The sequence below is a fragment of the Cervus canadensis genome, chromosome 18, assembly GCF_019320065.1.
Source record: "Cervus canadensis isolate Bull #8, Minnesota chromosome 18, ASM1932006v1, whole genome shotgun sequence".
Lineage (NCBI taxonomy): Eukaryota > Metazoa > Chordata > Mammalia > Artiodactyla > Cervidae > Cervus > Cervus canadensis.
In genome coordinates this window covers 10,102,232-10,127,236 of record NC_057403.1, presented here as the reverse complement: position 1 = coordinate 10,127,236, position 25,005 = coordinate 10,102,232, and the positions used below count along the sequence as shown (strand labels likewise).

The 25,005-nt window shown below is 43.5% G+C and overlaps 3 protein-coding genes across 3 annotated transcripts in view; 1 reads left to right on the top strand and 2 right to left on the bottom strand.

The window, feature by feature from the left end:
* The window catches only part of LOC122420399 (zinc finger protein 737-like), a 494,626-nt gene that overhangs the window by 5,816 nt on the left and 463,805 nt on the right, over window positions 1-25,005 (bottom strand). The window contains exons 2-4 of the mRNA XM_043435532.1: window positions 13,005-13,138; window positions 9,044-9,170; window positions 6,112-6,204 (exon numbers count right to left, since the gene is read on the bottom strand). Coding sequence (XP_043291467.1) covers window positions 6,112-6,204; window positions 9,044-9,170; window positions 13,005-13,112 — 328 coding nt within the window. The 5' untranslated portion in view covers window positions 13,113-13,138. The remainder of the gene's footprint in view (window positions 1-6,111; window positions 6,205-9,043; window positions 9,171-13,004; window positions 13,139-25,005) is intronic.
* LOC122420582 (zinc finger protein 11-like) overlaps window positions 1-25,005 on the bottom strand; it is a 135,195-nt gene that overhangs the window by 66,319 nt on the left and 43,871 nt on the right.
* LOC122420665 (mediator of RNA polymerase II transcription subunit 4-like) lies at window positions 7,161-7,980 on the top strand. Its single transcript, XM_043436057.1, has one exon. The coding sequence runs from the start codon at window positions 7,161-7,163 to the stop codon at window positions 7,968-7,970; it is 810 nt and encodes a 269-aa protein (XP_043291992.1). The 3' UTR covers window positions 7,971-7,980.

Here is a 25,005-nt window from a genome sequence, read left to right as displayed (position 1 = left end):
TGGAAGAGGGGGCCTGACAACCCCTGGGAGGGACTAGAAAGAGCGGGGACCCACAGGAGCCTGGAATAGGCAGGCGGCGATTGCTTGGTACACAGGTTGACGAGCGTGCTAGGGTTAGGAAGGAAATTTGTAATGGTCATTTAGGAGGTGTGTCCACGCCGTCTCGGGGAAAATTATTACCAAGTGATCGCCAGGGGATTTTTAGGATAGGAAACTGGTCCTTGTATGCTCGTATTCTGCCCTCCCCCAGGAGGTGTCCTGTCTGCTGTGAAATTCTTGACCCCCTCGGAATTGTTAGGCTAGAAGGAGGGGGATACAGAAGTGAGTATGAATTGGCTTTTCCGGAGATGCCCTGGGTCATGGGATATTCAACCCATCTGTGTTTTCATTCGCACCTGATCAAGCCCACCAAGGCAGAATGGACTTTAAGGGAGAAACAGTCTTGGACCATGTGATGTTCTGGTTCAGCTATGCTGACCGGCAGGGGAAGACACGCCGATCCCCCTTCTCCCTCTGGGGTCTGGCAGGTAAGGCTCTTCTCACCCCAATTAGAAAGGAGGCAGAATGGCAATTTAAGTGTCACTGAGTGGAAATGTGAGAGGTACATAGGGTACTGAGAACTTCGGAGACAGAATGAAAAGGAAAAGTCCAAGAAGGTCTGAGAAGGTAAGCAAGATGGGGGGAAGTGAATCTAAGGCAACTGTATTGGAGTGACAATTTTAAAGAAGGGATTGGGAGGAGACTATGGGGTGAAGATGAAGCCTAACTGCCTCCACATACTCTGTGAGGTCGAATGGCCCCCTATGGGAGCAGGATGGCCACCAGAGAATACCGTGAACTTAAAAATAGTGAAAGCAATCTACACAGTAGTCACAGGAGAACCAGGACACCTGGATCAATATCCATCTATTGACTCATGGCTAGGGTTAGCTTGAGACCCTCCTACTCGGACAAGGTTCTGTATCCAGAAGGGAAAGGGAAAAATATGAAGGGCACAAAATTTGACTGATGATAAAAAAGGAAATTCTACACGATTTAGACAGGGATGACCTGACCCCTCCCCCATGCTGGATAATGACACGCCTGCCTCCCAGTGCTCCACCAGAACCTGAGGCCGCCTTAATGCCTGATCCAGGGCCAGGTGAAGTTTCTGCAACAGCCGCTGCTCCTCTGCCAGCTTTCCCGGAGTTCGTAGAGCCGCTGTTTGGGCAGGCTCCGATCCCGGTGACAGAAGCCTCTGACCAACACTTCCAGGATCCGGCTCCAACCGAACCGCCCAAGCTATACCCGCCTCTCCCGGGGAGTACTGACAAGAGAGGGAGGGAGACGTTGGAATTAAGCAGAGACCGCGCTCTGCCAGAGAGCTGGAGGGAACGAAAGAGAACAGACAAGAGACTTACAGTGCAAGCTGCTGCTCTGGCAAAGTCTGTCTCGGGCCCTCCAGAAAACCTCATCTGCCCCAGGGACAGGACAGTCCTTCAGCCAGTCCCAAGGGAGGCCCTGGGCCCGTTACAGCCAATCCAGTGTGCCCAATGCCAAGGTTTTGGCCACTGGAAGAATGAATGCCCTAAGGCAAGGAAGGAGAGGAAGGTCCCACAGTTGTGGGGCTTGCTGACTTGGAAATTAACTAGGGCTGCCAGGGCTCAGAGATATCAGGTCCCTGAGAGCCCATGGTGACCTTAAGAGTGGGGGACCAAAACATTGACTTCATGGTGGATACAGGAGCAGGACTGTCGGTAGTAACAAAACCTGTGGCACCACTGTCCAAAAAGACTACCGCTGTAACTGGGGTATCGGGAGAAGAGATGATTAAACCATTTTGCCAGCCCAGAAAATGTGAGATGGTGCGGGGGTGGGGGCCACCAAGTGATTCCTGAATTCCTCTACATTCCTGAGTGCCCAGTACCCCTGTTGGGAAGAGACTTGCTCTCCAAACTAGGAGCACAAGTGACTTTCTCCCCTGAGGAGAGCCCCACCTTCTGGACGGACTCTATGACTTATTTGCCCTCTCTCTCAATACCAACCCAATATGAGTGGAAGTTGCATGAGCCTTTGAAGGCAGAACCGGGTGGGCCAGAAGAGCATGAGGGAGCTAACTCAATTATTCCCTGAGGTCTGGGTGGAAGACAACCCCCCCGCCCCCCAGGCTAAACATCACGCCCCAGTGATAATGGAACTCAAACCAGGCACCATCCCTGTTAGAGAGCGCCAGTACCCACTATGGATGGAGGCCTGAACCGGCATATTGCCCCACATCAATAGATTGAAACAAGCAGGCATTCTACTAGAGTGCCAGTCGGCTTGGAAAGTGCCAATCCTGCCAGTCAACAGGGAAGGAGGACAGGACTATAGGCCTGTACAAGATCTCAGGCTAGTCAACCAGGCTACTGTGACTTTACACCCCACTGTTCCAAACCCCTATACCTTACTTAGCCTCCTCCCACCGAGGACTAAACTTTACACTTGCCTAGATCTCAAGGATGCCTTCTTCTGCACACGCCTCGCCTCAGCGTTACAGCACATCTTTGCCTTTGAATGGGAACATCCAGTGGGGAGCACCAAACAACACCTCATCTGGACTCCCCCACAAGGGTTTAAAAACTTCCCAGCCATCTTTGGGGAAGCCTTGGCTTCTGACCTGGACTCATTCCATCCAGAAGAGTATGGATGTCGACTCTTACAATATGGGGATGACCTGCTGCTGGCTGCTGAGACCAAGGAAAAATGTTGAGAAGGGACAAATGCACTGCTCCAGCTGTTGATGGAAGCAGGTTACCCGGTGTCAAAGAAGAAGGCACAGATCTACAAAGAGTAGGTGAGGTATCTGGGGTTTGTTTTAAAGAAGGGCTCAAGGTTCCAGACCCTAATTTGGTCCTATATACTGATGGCACTAGCCTGATAAAACAAGGACAATGGCTGTCAGGTTAGCCAAAGTGGAAGGGGCCATCAAGACTGAAAAGGGATGGTGGGAATTGCCAAGTGGCAAATTATTGGTACTGGAGGAGCTGGCACACAGTCTGGTAAGCCAGACACACCAGGCTATCCACCTAGGCCATGCTGCCTGCTCACAGGTGAATGCTGCCTCTCCGGGATTCAGACAAAATCCTCCGGGTATTCAGCTGAAAGGCACACTGCCCCTTGAACACCTGCGAGTGGACTTCACTGAAATGAAACCTCACCGACACTACCATTATCTCCTGGTCATGGTATGTACATTCCCGAGATGGGTAAAAGCTTTTCCTACCTAGACTGAAAGAACATCGGAAGTAGCCTGGTGCCTGCTTAGGGAAATAGTTCCCAGATTTGGATTTCCTACCAGCATTGGATCAGGCAATGGCCTGGCTTTTGTAGCTGATTTAGTACAACAAGTAAGCAAAACTTTAAACATCAAATGGAAACTGCACACTGCATATAGGCCCAGAGTTCTGAGATGGTGGAATGAGCCAACCGGACACTTAAAGACTCTCCAAGTGGATCAGAGAGACTGACTGCTCCTGAGTGTACTTGCTTCCGACGGCTCTGCTCAGACTCAGGATGACCCCACAGTCCCAAGGCTATTCTCCACACGAAATTGTGTATGGGAGGCCTCCTCCCATAATAAAACAGGTGTCAACAAATTTGCCTCAGGTAAGGCGGGATAGGATTTCACAGCAGATGGAACTCGGTAAGGTAATAAATTGAGTAACTAAGTTTGTACAAGAAAGGGTGCCGTTCCCCCTTGGGGAACAGATTCATGAGTTTGCACTTGGTGACCAAGTATGGGTCAAAGATTGGAAACATGATTTGCTAGCCCCTTGGTGAAAGGGCCCTTATGTTATTCTAACTACCCCTACTGCAGTTAAAGTTGCAGGTATTGTCCCTTGATCCATCATACGAGGGTGAAGAGAGCATACCACGCATACCCAGAAAACGCTGAGTGGACAGCATAGAGGGACCCCACTGACCCTCGAGAGACTAAGACCATCCTTAAGAAGAAGGAAAAGAAAAAAAAAAGAAAAAAAAAAAAAAAGAAGAAGGAAAAGAAGATTCTGGACGAGCCCCTTCAGGATGAAGCAGCACAATCAACTCCTGCTGCTTGGCCTCATCAACCTGATTTTGAATTTAACTTCTCTCTCAACTCAGGACAACGTTTACACCTCATGGGCACAATCCTACACGGACTTCCAGAACACCTACAACTTCTGGGTATGTAGGACTATGCCTCTCTCTGTGAAGGATGGACTTCCTTGGTGGGTGTCACCGTGCCGCCAGGCAGATTTTAAACCACTCTGCTCTTTTCTGGGATGACAAAAAGACTTTCCTCTCTCTTGTCAATCATTACCTCTCCTTGCTCTCTTGCTGTGAGACCTACAGTCAATAGACTCGGGTCATGGGGTTACATTTGATAAAAATGCCAGTGTAGCAAAAGCCTAGCCTACAACAAGCCCCAGTAAATCTACCTTATTTACATGCTAGGTGGACACGATCTGTGTTTCAGTGGTATGAGTATATTGCTGCCTTTTTCGTACCCTCTGTAGGGACAACAAATATATTATGATTGAAGTAGAGGCCTTGACTAATTTCACAAACAGGCCCTCCTAGATAGAACAGAAGCCATCCAAGCCTTAAATGAAGAGCAAGTCTAAATGAGAAAAGCAGTAATTCATAATAAAATGGCTTTGGACATACTCACAGCTGCTCAAGGAGAGACCTGTGCTATAATTAAGGTTGAATGTTGTGTATACATTCCTGACTTATCTGACAATGTATCAACTACTTTAGATGACATGAAAAACCAGGTAAAAGCAATGTCAAATGAGAACATTCCTTTCTGGACTTTGGTCCTATCTTGGGTGTAGAGCGATTGGTGGAAAACTATATTTACCACTGTTAAAGTTGCCTTGATACTTCTGCTTTGTGGACCCTGAATTTTGCAATGTATTATGAACTTTATAACCCAAAGGTTGATGTCATTCTCCCTAATTGGCAGTTGGAGAGCCAGGCTGCAATATGTCCCTATGAATGATGCTCATAATATGAGTTAAGAGCATCAAGAGAGGGGAATGAAGAAGGAATTCATAGGGCCTGGGCTCCATCTCAGGCCTCTCTGTGCTGATCGTGCTCAGCCACCTCTCCAGTGGACCCTGAAGTCTCTGCTTAGTGCCTGTGGGAATGACAATGGAAGGATAAAACCCCCTCTGGACAGGGGAACCTTGAAGATCATATCCAGGTTACTCATCACCTAAGAGAAAACAGACAATAATAACCCCTGCCTCTGGACACTATCTATCAGAATGTAAGCCCAGGCTTATCAGTTATTAACTGGTTGGAATGCAACCGTGGGCTTATTGATGATTAACTGTTTGAACACATAACACGTGAATGATGGGGTTATTGTGATTGTATTTACCCTTTCTTTGTAAGCATCAAGGGATTGGGGTGGTGGGTTTGGACATGAACACATGGGGTATAAAAGATTTTCACAAATGCTGGTCGGTGCCCTTGGCTAAGAGGAGACTCTGCCTTGGGCCCGCTGGTGTAATAAACTGCACTCCACTATCTGCATTGTCCTTCTGAGTGAGTTTGTTTCCCAGAAAGCGTGGCTGTCACAATGCAGTGAAGAAAGAATTTGATTATGAAATTTCTAAGGTCATATGTGTAGTTTCCAGTGCACTGGAAATTATATGGTAGAAAACAAAAAACATCTGTCCCCAGTATTCCTACAAGTTTGGCAATTTTTTCACAGCTCCACCCACCCACTTCTGACTAGGGACAGAATCAGCACTTTTAAAAGGGCTTAATATAGTTACTCAGAAATATGCACAGATTTTCTAAAACCTCCCCAAAATGGACGAATTATCAGGTCATGCAGGTTGTTCCAGGCCAAGACAAATATTTTGGTTCTAACTGTGAATGTGAAAATTAATCACTGGAGAAAAATATACAAATGATGAAAAGAATCAGGAATGGGTCAGGAGATGACGCTCTATGACGGTGACAGAAATAAACCTAGCCTAATCCAAAATCATCTCCACTGAAGCAGATCTTCTCAAACCACACGACAAAGTATGACTTCTTCCCCAATGCTTGGCCCTCTCACCTGACTTATCTGCTTCATCCATAGACACATACCTGGGTATACGGCTGTCTCCATTCTCCTTACATCCCAGGGATCCTTCATTTGCTCCAGAAATGTGACCAGGTCTGGCTTAGAGACCACAAGACCTGTTCATCAGGAAAAGGAATATGTGTTTTCTGAGATATTCATCAATTTCCAATCCAATATGTATTCAGGTGAGAGAGAAGTCAAGGTACAAAGTTAAAATAGCATTAAAAAAATGATTTCACCAAATAATGTATTGGAAGCATCTTTGAAAGACAAATGCATCAGAATCAGATTCTGATATTATGCTCAAGTACTACTAAGGCAAAAGCAGGTAGTGGAATTCCGGTTTTAAGAGGAGAGTGGCACTATTTGATACCACAGAACTTACAGAATTATCATGAACCTAGAATGAAGTATATGCATGTCAAGAAGCAACAGTTAGAATTGTACATGGAACAGTTGACTGGTTGCAGATTGGGAAAGGAGCACATCAAGGCTGTACATGGCCACCCTGCTTATTTAATTTCTATGCAGAGTACATCTTGTGAAATGCTGGGCTGGATGAATCACAACCTGGAATCAAGATTACCAGGAGAGATATCAACAACCTCAGATATACAGATGATATCACTCTAATGGCAGAACTTGAAGAGGAACTAAAAAGGCTCTTGATGGGGGTGAAAGAGGAGAGTGAAAAAGCTGGCTTAAAACTCAACATTCAGAAAACTAAGATCATGGCATCCAGTCTCATCACTTCACGGCAAATAGGTGAAAAGTGGAAACAGTGACAGATTTAGTTTTGGGAGGGGGGGTGGGCTCCAAAATTACTGCAGATGGTGACTGCAGCCATGACGTTAAAAGATGCTTGCCAAAAAATAAAAAGATAAAAGATGCTTGCCCTTTGGAAGAAAAGCTATGACAAAGACAGCATAGTAAAAAGCACAGACATCACTTTGCCAACAAAGGTCTGTATAGTCAAAGCTATGGATTTTTCAATAGTCATGTATGGATGTGATATTTGGAACATAAAGAAGGCTGAGCACCAGAGCTGCGTGCACGCTGGTCTGTGGGCAGCATGGCGGCGGCAGCGAGTGGCGAGACGGAGGAGCGGCCGGGCGGCGGCTTAGGAGCTGCCGGCGGTAACAGCACGCGAGAGCGGCTGCTGTCAGCGCTGGAAGATCTGGAGGTCTGGTCGAGAGAACTTGTAGAAATGCTGGCAATTTCAAGAAACCAAAAGTTGCTACAGTCTGGAGAGGAGAACCAGGTCCTGGAGTTGTTAATTCACAGAGATGGGGAATTTCAGGAACTAATGAAATTGGCACTTAATCAGGGAAAAGCCCATCATGAAATGCAAGTTTTAGAAAAAGAAGTAGAAAAGAGAGACAGTGATATTCAGCAACTACAAAAACAGCTAAAGGAAGCAGAACAGATACTGGCAACAGCTGTTTACCAAGCAATAGAAAAACTCAAGTCAATAGAAAAAGCAAGAAAAGGTGCTATTTCCTCTGAAGAAATGATTAAGTATGCACATAGGATTAGTGCAAGTAATGCTGTGTGTGCCCCACTGACCTGGGTCCCAGGGGACCCACGGAGACCATACCCAACTGATTTGGAGATGAGAAGTGGATTACTGGGTCAGATGAACAATCCTTCCACTAATGGAGTAAATGGTCATCTCCCAGGGGATGCACTTGCAGCGGGCAGACTGCCAGATGTCCTTGCTCCACAGTATCCCTGGCAGTCAAATGACATGGCGATAAATAGGTTGCCACCAAACCACAGTCATGACTTTCTGTTGGAACCTCCAGGGCACAACAAAGAAAACGAGGCCGATGTAGAGGTTATGTCAACGGACTCCTCAAGCAGCACCAGTGACTCTGATTAGAAACCATAAGATGAAAAGCAAACAGAATTGAATACTATAGAAATCTGTTTCTTATTAGGTCAATGTGGAAAGCTAGCCAGGTGATGTTGGCTGTAGAATTGTTCTGCCCATTAAAAATCATAGTGGACTTTTTTTTAAAAGCCGAAAATTAGGTTTCAGTTCTAAACCACTAGGTTAATACTTAAAGAAAAATCACACTTTACTGTTGGGGTAAAGCTTTTTCAGTTCAATGCTGTCTTACCTTGTTCTGTTCCAATTGTGTTGGACTTGTGCATAGTACTGGAAATAAGATTTGAGGGAAATGACCCACGTACCTATCATTAGTAGGCTTCCTGCAGTTATTTAGAAAAGCATAAACAAGAGCAGCCGATCACAGAGTGTGCATTATATAACAGAAACCCTCATCTGAAAGTAAAGGCTATTACTTTTTGTCACAGGAAGAGGAGAAATCATCTCAATTTATACTCTTTGTAATTATTGTATTTTTTGTAAATAAACTTATTTTTGTTTGTAAAAAAAAAAAAAGAAGAAAAAAAAGACTGAGCACCAAAGAATTGATGCCTTCGAACTATGGTGCTGGAGAAGACTCCTGAGAGTCCCTTGGTCAGCAAGGAGATCACACCAGTCAATCCTAAAGAAATCAACCCTGAATATTCATTGGAAGGACTGGTGCTGAAGCTCCAATACTTTGGCAACCTGATGCGAAGAGCCAATTCATTGGAAAAGTCCCTGATGCTGGGAAAGATTGAGGGCAGGAGAAGGGAGTGGCAGAAGATGAGATGGTTGAAGAGCAGTATTGACTCAGTGGATATGAATTTGAGCAAACTTTGGGAGTTAAAGAAGGCTAGGGAAGCCTGGCTTGCTGCATTCCACGGGATCGCAAAGAGTTGGACATCACTTAGCAACTGAACAACAAGGAGGCAGGTTACATCAAGAAAGAAGGTTACTTTCCCCTGGAAAGTAGGGATCTTAACCTCTACTGGACAAAGCAGAAAATTCCAGGAGACATTCTAGAATGAATGAACCAAAACCCTGAGGATACATAAGGGATTATGGAAGCAAGTGATCCTCACCCAAGCAGGCCAGATTCCCGTAGTTCTCTAACATCACGTCCCTGTACAATTCCCGCTGACCGAGGTCCAGGCATTCCCACTCCTCTTGAGTGAAATCTATGGTCACATCCTGGAATGTCAGCAGCCCCTGAAATATAAAGGACATGAGCCACGTGGACCTGGGAAGAGTTCCTAATGTGACCCAAGATGAAACCAGCAAGAGAAATGGTTTTGATTTAGGAGAATGTCTGGTGTTACACAAGAATATAATTTTTATACTGCTGTATGTTCCACTGTATTTCTAACCCCAGGAAAAGAGAATGAGATATGATCCACAGACCACTATAGAAACTATTCTGATCTGGAAGAAAAATTATAAAAGAATCACATCAACACTGACATCTATTTTTGAGAGTTGTACTCCTGTGACCCAGGATAAACTGTCTATCAAGGAAAGCATGTTAGTCACTCAGTCATGTCTGATTCTTTCCAACCCCATGGACTGTAGCATGCCAGGCTTCTCTGTCCATGGGATTTTTCAGGCAAGAATACTGCAGTGAGTTGCCATTTCCTTCTCCAGGGGAATCTTCCCCACCCAGGGATCGGGCCCGGGTCTCCCACATTGCAGGCAGATTCTTCACCATCTGAGCCACCAGGGAAGCCCCCTATCAAGGAAACAGGAAATATTTTAAAAAAGCATGCTCTGATCTAAGAGTACTGGAGTGGAGCCAATGTGCCGCATTTTTAACAAGCTTATTTTAACTAGTAATATTGAAAATTCTGATACATGAATGACCGTTCTGAATAGCAAAGAAGTAGACCCCTAAGGTAAGAATTAATACTTAACTTTGAATTTTAAGTGTTTTACAAAATTGACAGGTCTGATAGAATACTACCGATAGCAGCAATAATCCTTTGAAGTATTTAGTATATACTATATGTCTTTCTAAAAGTTTTTACAGGGTCTTGAATGCATCACATAAATATATAAAATCAACAATTGTTGTTCCACCGTTTTGTAAATATTTTGTCAAACATTCATTAAATGACAGATCTTGAATTTGCTTCAGTTCATGTGAACTAAAATTTAACTAGTAAAACACAAATACACAGAGTCAACACTAAAGAAAGTGTATACGAGTTTTTCTAGGGTCTTCCCTGGTAGTCTGAGCTCCCAAGTCAGGAGGCTGGGTTCAGTCCCTTGTTAGAGAACTAGATCCCACACACCACAGCTAAAGTTTGGCTGCTGCAACAAAGTCCCCCACATGGCTCCAAGATTCTGCAGGCTACGACCAAGACACAACTCAGCCAAACATAAATACGTGTATTTTTTTTTTAAAGAACTTTATATAACTGGGGAGAATACCAAAACAAGAAAAAAAAATACTTTTAACATTTTCATGCATACAGACATATTACAATGAGACTGTATACTTACTAAGAGTATTAAGAAAAAGCTAACATTCAGAAAACTAAGATCACAGCATCCGGTCCCCTCACTTCAAGGCAAATAGATGGGGAAAGAGTGGAAACAGTGGCTGACTTTATTTTGGGGGGCTCCAAAATCCCTGCAGATGGTGACTGCAGCCACGAAATTAAAAGATGCTTACTCCTTGCAAGGAAAGTTATGACCAACCTAGGCAGCATATTAAAAAGCAGAAACATTACTCTGTCCACAAAGGTCCGTCTAGTCAAGGATATGGTTTTTCCAGTAGTCATGTATGGATGTGAGAGTTGGACTATAAAGAAAGCTGAGCATAAAAGAATTGATGCTTTTGAACTGTGGTGTTGCAGAAGACTCTTGAGAGTCCCTTGGACTGCAAGGAGATCCAACCAGTCCATCCTAAAGGAAATCAGTCTGGATGTTCATTGGAAAGACGGATGTTCAAGCTGAAACTCCAATATTTTGGCCATCTGATGCGCAAAACTGACTCATTTGAAAAGACCCTGATGTTGGGAAAGATTGAAGGCAGGAGAAGGGGACGACAGAGGATGAGATGGTTAGATGGCATCATTGATTCAATGGACATGAGTTTGGATACACTCCAGGAGTTGGTGATGGACAGGGAGACCTGGAGTGCTGCGGTTCATGGGGTCACAAGGAGTGAGACACGAATGAGCAACGGAACTGAAGTGATTCATGTACAGTTCAGTTCAGTTCAGCTGAGTTCATTCATATTCATGTCAATAAAATTGATATTCATGTCAATAAAATGAGTTCATGTTCAGTTCAGTTCAGTCATTCCTATTCATGTCAATAAAATCGACATTATTTTTAATGGGTTAAAATATATACATCTACTTGTGGAAGATATTCTTTGTATATTTTAAATACACTAGGGGGCAAACATATACAATGGTATGAGATAAATTAAAGCGCTTGGCTCTGAAACTTTAATTTCTTGAAAAACTGGATCATTTTGTTGAGCTGTATCTTAGAAATTCAACACAGGTGAAAACAGATTAGCACCAATAGGATCTTTGCAAATATTTTGACAAAAAAATGCAAAAATGTGAGTAAGAAGACTATGTCTGTCGTATGAGCGAGGAGTGTACTGGAAACATCACACTTGGGCTTGAGTGATGAAAACTCTCACTCCCCAAACCCAGTATCGATCATCAACACAGTGAGTGTTCATTTTCCAAAGCAAAGAGAAACCAAGAAGATGTGGAGTTTCTCCATTAAGTGTGAGGGTTTTCACATGTCCCTCATTCCATTTTTCCACAGCCTTGTTTAAAGACAGAGGGAAACAAAATGAACGTTATAGCCTGATAATCTCAGAGAAATCACCAGAGTCAGTGGAGATCATATGTCATGGTGTAAATGGATCACACAGAAGATGCACTATCAGAACCTGGGCATGTCAGAAAAAACAAGGAAATTCTAACTTGAACCTAACATAAAAAATATCAGTTTTATGCAAAATTCATTTCATATATACTTCCTCTGTTTTGTATCCTAACAATGTTGTCACGCGAGTGTCTGTTCCTGGGTTCTTTGTCTCGTCACAACGAAAATTTGGAGTGATGGACATTAACGCCCCTTGGCGGGTCACGGCTCTCAGAGGACAGGCCGTGTTATAGCTCTTAAATAAATCAGTGTTAGAGCTCTATTTATTTAGATAATACCCGGAAAACCCATCTTTGAGTTGTGAGGACATGTCGATCCCAAGACGCGAGGAGATCACCCCATCGCGCGGGAGAGAGAGAGATGGAGACAAGAAGGAAGAGGATTTGGCTCCTCTTTTTATCTGTTTCTCTGCCCCTGGGTCTGTCTAATGTAAATTAGGCCCAGGCAGGCGCATTGTTTTACCTGAGATTCTCAGTCCGGTCCTCTGACCTACCTTTGTTCTGTTTTTTTCGGGCTTTCCCTTCCAGGTCTTTTAGCCACTGCCATTTTGGACTCTTTTTCCCTATTCTAACTACCTAACAATGTGTTTAACTAGTAAGTCTTAGCATTACAGAGGACAGTATCTCCTAGTTTTCTTTTTATTTCTGAGCATTTTCTGAAAAATTCTGGATCACTGAGTTTATTCAATATATAAGGGCATTTTCTAACTCCTAAAGAGCTGAAATTGCATCCCCATGTAAACTCATCATGGCATTTCCCCTAGTTCCCTAAGATCCCAACACCGAACCACATCCCAATGGGAATCTCGGATACCAGTGCCTCTCCGTGCTTCTCTCTCACAAAGGGAATATATTCACCAGTTGAAAGTCGCTAATTCATGCTGAGAATTCATCATGCTCCATAGAAAGCCAGGATACACACAAGAGAGACAAGATTCTGGGACACAAGGGAGAAGTGGTCTAAAGAGCCAGGCTTCACTATGATAAGAAGAAAAGGAAAAAATAAAGAAGTTGATAACAAACACCCAGGCACAAAAGTTAGAAGCAGAGAACTAAAGGTGTGCAGGTTCTCAGTCCAGGCATTTCAGGAAGAAAAGCAGACACAGCCCCAGACCCGGGACAGGACTCGTACCTGAGAAGCTGCCATTTCCTCCTCTTCTTCCTCCTGCTCTGCGTCTTCTCTGGGGATGTTATGTCGAAAACTCACATCTGCATCTTGAGAAAATACCTTCAAAGGCATCCATGCAGCTGTTTAACCTGCAACTGCTGCAGGGAAAGAGAAGAAAAAGTTTTCCTGTTTCCCTCACCCTTTTCTGAGCTCCTTTTCGACTTTCTATCTTCCCAATCTGTAGTGGGGAATCAAGACTAACCTGATAATGCTAATCACATCCTGGTGCTCTACACTATTTGCAGATCAGCCCGGCTAGTTCTTCTCCTTCCTTTTCAAGTTACAGAGAACAGTTCACGAGAGACAGTGGGCCCTCCTTCTGGGCAACCTGACCCAGCCTTGAGGGTTTTGAAAGAAACGTAAGAGGAAGACCCGCATTCAGAGCCCTGAGGGGAAACCTCACACCTGAGACCTCAGGAAGGGAGGGTTTAGGGAGGGAACTTCTAGAAACAAAAAAGGTCAATCTGATTCCCTGGGGAGGGGCTTTTTCTAGGATGGGTGTGGTGGTCCACAGCCTTCCTGTACCCTTGGGGGCTGGGAGGGGAGAGGTGAGCGTTTGGTGGGAATCACCTGGGGGTCTTGGGTTCCTGCCAGGCTTTACTTGCAGAATTCCTCCCAAAGATTTCCCCTGTCCTTAGTTTTTTTCACCCCCCTCTGCAGCCTGGGGACACAGGTTTTCACAAAATGCTTTGCTTTGTGACCACCTCTCTGCAGGCGTGGCACCTCCAACTTCAGAGACCAGGAGCCTGGAGGCATCTCCATCCCCGCTTTCTTGGAAAAGAAACCAGGGGCAGCAGGAGGCCTGGCATGCTGCAGTCCACGGCGACTAAGCGACTGAACTGAGCTGGACACACTAGGTTCACAGTGCGTATGGGTGGAGCCAGATGCCTCTGAAAATGATGCCCTAAATGCTTCTGATGACCAACCAAGGAAGGTTGATCGTTGATCATTTCAACCAAGGAAGAAATGATCGGTGTTGTCATAAGTTACATCACACAGGAGTTAACACCTGAGAATGTTGTTGCTCTACTTCCTGTGTGTGTTTTTCTAGGTTTTGTGAATCAACTGCTACAGTTCGTTGTCTGCCCCATTCAGAGCTCTATTTTCCCACATCTTTAAAGTATAATGACCAAGGAAAAAATAAAGATAGAAGCATAGTCATCTTTCTCATATTATGTATTCTAAAAAATATTCAATCTGCATTCACCAGTACCAACTTTGTAAATGATTTAGTTTCACAGCAGAATTGAGAATAAAGTATAGACATTTCCCATATACCTCTTGTTCCCACATGTGGACAATCTCCCTACTTAGCTTTCCCCACCAGAGTGAGCATTTGTTACCACTGATGAATCTACATGGGCAGTAAAGAGATAAACTCTCTAGTTTAACCCTGTGTTCCTTTTAGGAATGTGCACTACATACCTCTAGATAAATGTTTAATAACATGTGTCCATCATGACAGTTTAACACAAATTATTTCATGGTCCTGAAAGTTCTCTAGACTTATGATGTTCATAGTCCCTCCTTTGAAACCCACAGTAATCATGAACCTTTTTAATCTCTTTTATATTTCTTACTAGATTCCCAGGTGACTGAGTGATAAGGAATCTGCCTGCAGATGCAGGACATCCAGGTAACGTGGGTTCAGTCCTTGGGTCAAGAAGATCCCCTGGAGGAAGAGATGGCAACCCACTCCAGTATCCTTTCCTGGGAAATGTATGGACAGAGGTGAGCCTGGCAGGCTACAGCCCCTGGGATCACAGATACTCAGACACAACTGAGCACACATAAGAACATTTACCTACACCAAAAGTCATATTGTAGAAATCCTACTTTTTGTAGCATTTTCAAATGGGCTTCTTTCACTTAGTAATGAAGGAGGAAACAGACAGAGCTGGACTCCGTCTTAGGCCAGGCTGTGAGCATCAGTCTACATGCACGGTCACCCTCCCAGTGGACTCTGAACTTTGCGCCCCGGTGTATATGGAAATGGCATACCAATGGAAAATCAGATCCCACCCCGCCCACTCATAAAAGAGCCTCAGGACTTGTATTAGGACTCTGTTGCCTAAAAGAATATGTTAATTATCTCTGTAACAGAACAAAGTGGTGAATTCCATTCTGTTTATCGGGATATGACCACAGGCCTGTTGATAAATATCCACTGTTTATTTAGTCCTGTGACACAAGAATCACGGGTTAACTTTGATCGTATCTCTCTTTTACCTTGTCCAGACTAGTTTCAAGGAATTTGGGGAGGTGGGTTTGAGCAAGTACACTTAGGGTATATAAAGTTTTCACAAAAACTGTTCAGGGTCCTTGCTAAGAGGAGACTTTGCCTTGGACCCGCCGGTGTAATAAACTGCACTCCACTATCTGCATTGTCCTTCTGAGTCAGTTTGCTTCCCAGAACACATGGCTACAACAGTCAAATGCATGGAATGATTGTCAATGTATTTTATGCCTTGAAAGCTTAACACGGAAAAGCTTAAGAACTACCTCTGCGCCTATATTCGTGCTCAGTAAATAAGTTCATCAATACCATTTTTTAAATTCCAAACATATCTGTTAAGACAATATTTGCACAAATATAGAGATCAGATGTGGACACAGCAGGAGAAGAAGAGGGGGACCAATTGAAAGGGTACCATTGACGTATATACACCACCAAGGGTAAAACGTTGGAGAAGACTCTTGAGAGTCCCTTGGACTGCAAGGAGATCCAACCGGTCCATCCTAAAGGAAATCAGTCCTGATATTCATTGGAAGAAGTGATGTTGAAGCTGAAAGTTCAATACTTTGGCCATCTGATGTGAAGAACTGACTCATTTGAAGAGACCCTGATGCTGGGACAGATTGAAAAGGGGAGGAGAACAGGACGACAGAGGATGAGGTGGTTGGATGGCATCACTGACTCAATGGACATGAGCTTGAGCAAGCTCCAGGAGCTGGTGATGGACAGGGAGACCTGGCCTGCAGCACTCCATGGGGTCGCAGAGTCAGAAATGACTGAGCAACTGAACTGAACTGATGGTTAAAATAGGTAGCTGGTGGGAAGCTGCTGTTTACCACAGGGAGCTCAGCGTGGTGCTCTGTGCTGAGGAGAGGGGTGAAACGGAGACCACGGGAGGGAGGGCCAAGAGGGAGAAGATTTATGTATACTTAAGGCTGATTGACGATGTCATACAGCAAAAATAGCACAACATTGTAAAGCAATTATATTCCAATAAATAAATATATATATATATGTATATATATATATGTCTCAAAAGGAAAAAAAGCTAAACAGACTGGTCATCCGGTGGTGGAGAATCCATCTGACAGTGCAGGGGACAAGGGCCTCATCCCCGGTCCAGGAATATTCCACATGCTGTGGGGAGACTAAGCCTGTGCCCCACAGCTGCTGAGGCTGGGCGGGGCAGCTTATTCTTTTCCATGGGCAGGAGGCAAAAGAAAGATGCTCACCACCGCTAAACAATAAGAAATGCAGAACAAAGGTACAGGGATGTATCACCACATGCCAGTGAGAAGAACAACCCGCAAAAAGCCCACTAATAATATCACAAACGCTGAAGGGGCTTGGAGATCAGGGAACCTCCTACATGGCTGGAGGGAATGTAAGCTGGTGCAGTCACGTGGGAGGACCGTGTTGAAGTTCCTTAAAAAACATAACCTCTTGACATTTAAGGAAATGAATTCCATGAAAAGTAGACAAAACAGATTAATCAACAAATTAACAAGTTTTATAGTGTTTAGTCAATCATCTGCAATTCTGAAATGACTAGTTTTGATCTGGCATTTCTAAATTCTCTAAGTTAAATGTGTAAGAATACACATACACTCACATATTCCTTCTTGGTCTTCTCACTACTAACATGCTTACCTTCAGATATTTATATCTTGTATTCAATGTGTGTTATATAAATCATATTATGTATATATCATCAGATATTTATATATTGCATTCAAAGTACGCCAAAGCCATGAGAAAACAGCTCCTTTAAGCCTTACAAGACACGTGTGCTAAGAATGATACAGGGTAAGATTTTATAAATCTTGGTTCAGAATTTTCCCATCATGGCTGTTTATTATTCTTTTTGTGACTTTGTTAAACTTACATTTGCTTAAATGAGCCCCTGAAAAGTTTTAACTAACAGGAGAACAAAGACAATTGCAGTAGGTGAGTTTATGACTCTAGGTCCTCAGAGAATTCACAGAAAGCCTTGAGGGCCCCTGAGGAAGGTCAAGGCTAGAACCAGGCAGAGAAAATTCCAGTACTTGGGGTTCAGACCTGACCCTGGGTGAAGTGCTGTGGGTCCCACAGGCTGAGTGTGGATGGGTCCATTCAAAGAAAGACGAGCAGGATTCTGGTGAGCTCTGAGGGTGTCACTGAAGGGGGGCCTGTGCAGTAGACCCTGGGGTTCAGCAAGACTGCTGGTCCCAAGGCAGGGGTCATCTAGTGCAGGTGCTCACAGGACTGGTTGGTGTGAGTTCACGGTGCAGGGGTTTAGTTGCTCCGAGGCATGTGGGATCTTCATGGATCAGGGATCGAACCTGTGTCTCCTGCACTGGCACAAGGATTTTTTACCCACTGAGGCACCAAGGAAGCCCCAGATGCTGTGTGTGATGCTGCTTTTCCTTAGTGAGGAACACACAACCCATTGAGAGCTCACATGAGAGCTCTCTGGAAATGCATGGCGGAAACTGCAAGGAAGCTCTCTTTGATCCCTCCAAAGTCTTAGGCTGCTAGTGGAGGGGGGGTGTGTTCTGATGAACAGATGACAGAGATGAGAATGTGGCAAATACAGTAGGTTTCTGAGAATCTGGGAAATCAAATTCTGTCCTCCTGAGTTAGGAGAGTTTCTGGGTAGTGCAAAGGACTAACACTACTAGACAGAGGTTATTATACTTTCCCAGACTTAGATCTGGGAAAAATGGAAACAGTGACAGACTTTATTTTCTTGGGCTCCAAAATCACTGCAGACGGTTACTGCAGCCATGAAATTAAAAGACGCTTGCTCCTTGGGAGAAAAGCTATGACAGTTCATTTTAGTGGTTCAGTCGTGTCTGACTCTTTGTGACCCCATGGACTGCAGCATACCACGTTTCCATGTCCATCACCAACTCTTGGAGCTTGCTCAAACTCATGTCCATTGAGTCAGTGATGCCATCCAACCCTCTCATCCTCTGTCGTCCCCTTCTCCCACCTTCAATCTTTCCCAGCATCAGGGTCTTTTCCAATGAGTCAGTTCTTCACATCAGGTGACCAGAGTATTGGACCGTTGCCTCTTGACCTGCATATAGATTTCTCAGGAAGCAGGTAAAGTGGTCTGGTGTCCCCATCTCTTTAAGAATTTTCCACAGTTTGTTGGGGTCCACACAGTCAAAATAAACATAGCATATTAAAAAGTGGAGGCATCACTTTGTCAACAAAGGTCTGTGTAGTCAAAGCTATGGTTTTTCCAGTAGTCATATACGGATATGAGTTGGACTATAAAGAAGGCTGAGTGCCGAAGAATTGATGCTTTCAAACTGTGGTGCTAGAGAAGACTCTTGAGAGTCCCTTGGACTGCAAAGAGATCAAATCAGTCAGTCCTAAAGGAAATCAACCCTGAATATTCATTGAAAGGACTGATGATGAAGCTGAAGCTCCAATACTTTGGCTACTTGATGCAAAGAGTCAACTCACTGGAAAAGACCCTGATGCTGGGAAAGATTGAAGGCAGGAGGAGAAGGGGATGACAGAGGATGAGATGGTTGGATGGCATCACTGACTCGATGGACATGAGTTTGAGCAAGCTCCAGGTATTGATGATAGACAGTGAAGCGTGGTGTGCTGCAGTCCATGGGATCGCAAAGAGTCAGAGACGACTGAGCAACTGAACAAGACAGCATCTGTTAAAAGTTACTATTGGGGGTACTTTTAGAGGGAGAAATTTATAAATTTCCATCTTTCTGTAGATATTTGTCTATTTAGATTTTCTGTAACTACTTGGGAATGGGTCTGTATTGGTAAAATATATTTTAGTGGAAAACATCTTTATCACCACCCAGACTTGCAAATTAATTGACATTGAGATGGACAAATATATACAATAAATTTTAACATAAAAATTTCTGTCATCATGGTCTTCCTTTTAATTATAGGGCTTAGAAATCCTCAGGCACTTTGGTTCTATTTCTCTGATCATACTTAAGTGATGCTGAAGCTCAGGGATCAGGAAAGAACCCACTGTTGGGTAGAAAAATTTCTCAGAGGAACAGAGAAGTCAGCACAATACAAGAGTTTCATTGCCAGGCTCTCAGCTGTCAGCTCAGCATTTCCTGCTCATTCCATATGAGAACCTGTCTGCCTCCCCAGATCGCATAAAAGAAAAAGCCCCTCAGGACACTGCAGTGGTCTCTTTGGGAATAACAAGTTGATTGTAGTTTTTTGGGGGGAGGGTAATTAACAGTTTTTAGAAAGCTAATTACAAGTTTTACACAAGTATGCTTTTGTTCCATGACCCTACCTTCTCATTGCAGCTAAAAGTGAAAAGATAATCGCAATTCTGAGGGAAAGGGAGGTCACGGAATCACAAATGCATATCTAGGGGTGTGACAGCCTTCATCTAACACAGGTGCTGATTTTCAAACCAGCACACCTCCTCCCCCAGTGTAATGCAACAGAAAGGAGTCAGATACCGATTTTCTATTTCAATCTGAGAGGAAGAGTCTATAGACAAGAAGTATCAGGGGTAAGTGGTTATTTCACAAAAAAAGGAAATTCTTGAGGTTCCAAATCTAGTCCATTGCCAAAGCCACACAGAAGGAAAGAAGGATTCTGACTCTTGAGCTGGACTAGTAAAGAGAGGCCAGGACTAGAGATCCAACAACAATCCATGACCACTCTGAATTTATAATTTAGTGTAATCCACAATGACTTTGATTCCTGGCATCGACTGCGAGTGACAATGCAGCTTAGACTTTTAATTTTCTTAAGAACCGTAGGGTTTTTTCTTTAATTGTTTGTTTTTGGTTGCACTGAGTCTTCATTGCTGCGTAGGCTTTCTCTAGTTGGGGTGAGCGGGGGCGACTCCTTGCTGTGGTGCCCAGGCTTCTCATTGCAGTGGCTTCTCTTGCTGCAGATCACAGATTCTAGGCGCTCAGCCTTCAGTATCTGCAGCATGTGGGTTCAGTAGTTTGGGGTATGCCGCTCTAGAGAGCAGGCTCAAAAGTGCTGGCGCACAGGCTTAGCTGCTCGAGGACGTGTGGAATCTTCCCGGACCAAGGATGGACCCCGTGTCCCCGCGCCAGCAGGTGGATTCTTATCCACTGTGGCACCAGAAGAGTCCTTAAGAACAGTAGTTTTGAACTCAGTCTGAAGTTCCGCCTCATTTACGAAACCATAGATTAAATTTTCCGGGTTATTGCAGGTGTGCGTGCCTATGACACGTTCTGCTTCTAGTAATGAGTAAGATGAATCTACAAGTCACTGAGTCCTGTGCAGAAATGGTGAACCGAGATGACAGTTCCTGGTATAAAATTGTTTGCTTTATCTCTGAGTATACCAAGTGCTTGATGGAGACAGTAATTGTTACCTCCTGAAAATGTCTTTGATCTGTTAAATTGATGAGACTGTTTTCCCTATTGAAGAAAAGGAATCAGCACATAAGAAAAGTGTACATTTATAATAATGAGTTTCAGATAGCCCCAGTCAGGCTCAAATACACCATGATGCTTTCACTCATCTAAAAATATTCTACTATCAATTGTTGTTGTTGTTTAGTTGTAAGTCATGTCTGACTCTTTGTGACCCCATTGACTATAGCCCACCAGCTTCCTCTGTTATGGGATTTCCCAGGCAAGAATACTGGAGTGGATTGCCGTTTCTTTCTCCAGAGGATCTTCCTGACCTGGGGATTGAACCCATGTCTCCTGCGTTGGCAGGAAGTTTCTTTACCACTGAGCCACCAGGGAAGCCCAAAATATAATGACACATTACCAAGAGAGCTCAATATCTATTTAAACTATTGAGAGAACAGAGCTACCTGGATTTGTCAGATATCACAGTGATTAATTGTGCTAGATTTGTTGCCAGCCAAGTCAGGTTTAAGTCCTTTCTTGCCTGTGGTGGTTTAGTTGCTAAGTCATTCCAGGTTTCCCTGCCCTGTTTCATCTCCCTGAATTTGCTCAAACTCATGTCCATTGAGTCAGTGATGCCATCCAACCATCTCATCCTCTGTCACCTCCTTTTCCTCCTGCCCTCAATCTTTCCCAACATCAGGCTCTTTTCCAGTTACTTAGCTCTTCACCTCAGGTGGCCAAAGTATTGGAGCTTCAGCCTCAGCATCAGTCCTTCCAATGACTATTCAGGGTTCAGTTCCTTTAAGATTGACTGATTTGACCTCCTTGCTGCCCAAGGGACTCTTATGAGTCTTCTACAGCACACAGTTTGAAAGCATCAATTCTTTGACCCTCAGCCTTCTTCAGGGTCCAACTTTCACATCCATACATGATTACTGGAAGAACCATAGCTTTGACTATAGGGACCTTTGTCAGCAAACTGATGTCTCCACTTTTTAGTATGCTGTCTAGACCTTCATAGCAGTGGTTCACTCATTTATCAGAGCTCTTTTTTTTTCAGATTTTTTTCTGCTTTTATTTTATTCATTTTAAGTTAATTTTTTATTTGAGTATGTCGGGGCAGTCTCAGCGTGGGTTGGAAAAGAATTTCCAGACACAGAGTATTTCAGAAGGGGATGCATTTATTAAGAGCAGGGAGCAGAAGTAATGAAGGGGCTACAAATGCAGCTGGCTGGAGGGAGACTGTGCTTTTCATGGGTTATCAGCTGATTTTTACAGCCTCAAGACAAAGAAAATTCCTGCTGGAAGGCTAGCACTAGGTTATTGGATAGGGCACTATAGTGGCTACCAGGATGGGCATTTTTGCCTAATTTGGTGTTAAGTCTGCTTGTGATGATGGAAGGGGGTGGGGGCAGAGCTTTTGGCAATGGTTACAAAGGGGTTTTTCCAGCAGTCACATACAGATGTGAGGGTTAGACTGTAAAGAAGGCTTGAGTGCCGAAAAATTGATGCTTTCGAACTCCGGGGCTAGAGAAGACTCTTGAGAGTCCCTTAACAGCAAGGAGATCAAACCAGTCAAGCCTAAAGGAAGTCAACCCTGAATATTCATTGGAAGGACTGATTCTGAAGCTGAAGCTCCAATACTTTGGCCACCTGATGTGAACAGCCAATTCACTGGCCCTGATGCTGGAAAAGATTGAGGGTAGGAGGAGAAGGGGACAACAGAGAATGAGATGGTTGGATGGCATCACCAACTCACTGGATATGAGTTGAGCAAACTCTGGGAGATACCGAAGGACAGGGAAAGCTGGTGTGCTGCAGTCCATGGAGTCGCAAAGAGTCAGACACAACTGAGCGACTGAACAACAATGACCAAGGGGCTCAGACAGTTCCAGAGATGACCTTGTTTCTGGGCTCCATGTCTGAGGCCTTGGGGCAAGACTCTACAGAGCATAGTTGATTTATAATGATGCATTCGTTTCTGCAGTACAGCAAAGTGAGTCAGCATACGTATACATGTATCCACTCTCCTTTAGATTCTTTTCCCGTATAGATCATCCCAGAGTACTGAGTAGACTTTCTGTGCTGTGTGGGAGGTCTTGTCAGTTGTCTATTTTACATATAGCTGTGTGTATATGGGACTTTCCTGGTGGCTCATATGGTAAGGAATGGGTCAGGAAGATCCCCTGGAGAAGGGCATGGCAACCCACTCCAGAATTCTTGCCTGGAGAATTCCATGGATAGAGGAGCCTGGCGGAGTGCAGTCCATGGGGTCACAAAGAGTCAGACATGACTGACAACTAACACTTTCACTACTTCAGCGTGTATATGTCTATCCCAATTTTCCAATTTATCCCTCCCCAACTTCCCCCTCAGTAATTATGTTTGTTTTCTACATCTGTGGTTCAATTTTTATTTCATATATAGGTTCATTTGTACAATTTTTTTTTTTAGATTCCACATATAAGTGATATCTTATGATATATATATAAGAGCTCTTTAAAATTTGTATATTAAAATCTTGGAAATCTCTTAGTAAAATAAAATCAAGAAAGTAATATATCTCTGTGGAAATGAATAATAAGTGGACAAGATTAAATTTCACTTGGTATAACACATGTGGCCCATGCCTCATTTTTCTATGCAGGAAACTCTAGCTCAGAAGGCAAATATTCTTCACAGAGAACTGGAAGAATGGCCATGAGAGATTTTGCAATAGAATTGATCTTCATATCCCAGAATGTATTTGGAATCCTGGGAAATTTCTGTCTTCTTTACCATTATCTCTTCCTTCACTTTGCTGGGTGCAGGCTAAGATCCACAGATCTGATCGTTGAGTAGACAATTTAACTTCAAAAGTTTTTGCACAGCGAAGGAAACCACAATAAAACAAAAACCCCAGAATGTGAGAAAATTTGTGAGTGACAAGGAATTAGTCTCCAAAAATTAATACCAAATAGTTCATGTAACTGAATTATTCCAAAAAAAACAATACAACAAAAAATGGGCAAGAAGACCTAAACAGACATTTCTCCAAAGAAGACATACAGCATGGCCAAGAGGCACATGGAAAGATGTCAACATCCACTAATTATTGCATGCATGCATGCTAAGTCACTTCAGTGTGTCTGAACTCTGTGATGTGACCCCATGGACTGCAGCCCACCAGGCTCCCCTGTCCACGGGATTCTCCAGGCAAGAATACTGGAGTGGGTTGCCATTTCCTTCTCCATTGTCTGAAAGGTAACCAAAAGTAATTAAACCCAGAAGCAAGCTGAGAAAAAAGAAAAAAACAAACCCTAAAAAAAACAGAACTACTTCAATTACTCCTTTTTGAGCTAGTATTCCCATGCTGGTTCCAAGGGTGGGGAGAATTCCCTGACAGCCAAATGTACATCTTTGTTACAGATAAAGTTAGTTTTAATTCTTGGAGACTCTCACCCCCTTTTCACTAGGTGATCACTAATTATTAGAGAAACGCAAATTGAAACTGCAGTGAGATATCACCTTACAACAGAATGCCCATCATCAAAAAAGTCTAGTGCTAAAGAGGGTCTGGAGAAAAGAGAACCCTCCTTGGTGCGAATATCACTGGTAGAAAGAATGTACACTGGTACAGTCAAAGTGGAGAACAGTATGGAGTTTCCTTTAAAAAAAAAAAAAAGTAAACAAAAAGAAATGGAAAGCTTATCAAGTTTGATTATTAATAAATTCAAAGCTTATAAATAATGGATACATGTCATTATATGTTTCTCCAGTGTCACAAACTGTACAACCCTGAAAGTGAACTATAAGGTAAACTATGGGCCCTAAATACTTATGATGTCACTATAGATTCATCAGTGGTAACATAAGTACCCCTATGGTGGAGGAGGATGATAAAGAAGGAGGTTATATGTATGTGGGAATAAGAAGCATATGGAAATTTCTGTACCTTTCTCTGAATTTTGCTGTGAAACTAAACCTTCTCTAAAAAAAATCTTTAAACTTTAAAAAATACATTGTTATTGGGGCATGCACACTTGATAGGGTCTTTTTAAAAAGATTTAATGCTCTCAAATAATATTTAAAGAATGGACATGTTTCCCTTGTTTTATTTTTACCTCATTAATGCACTTTATAGATGTGATAAAATATCAGGTAAAGAGTAGGGAGAGAACAAAATACAGCCACATAATTCTTTTATTTTTTAAATATTTATTTATTTGATTGAGTCAGGTCCTAGTTGTGGGAGCATGGGCTTAGTTGCCCTGTGGCATGTGGGATCCTAGTTCCCTGACCAGGGATGAAACCCACCTCCTCTGCATTGCAAGGCAGATTCTTAACCGTTGGCCCACCAGAGAAATCCCCCAAACAATTCTTAAAATGTAGAAACACACATACAATAAGGCAGCAA

Excerpts from the sequence above, each read along its gene's own strand:
- LOC122420665 (XM_043436057.1), top strand. The coding sequence starts at position 7,161 with ATGGCGGCGGCAGCGAGTGGCGAGACGGAGGAGCGGCCGGGCGGCGGC.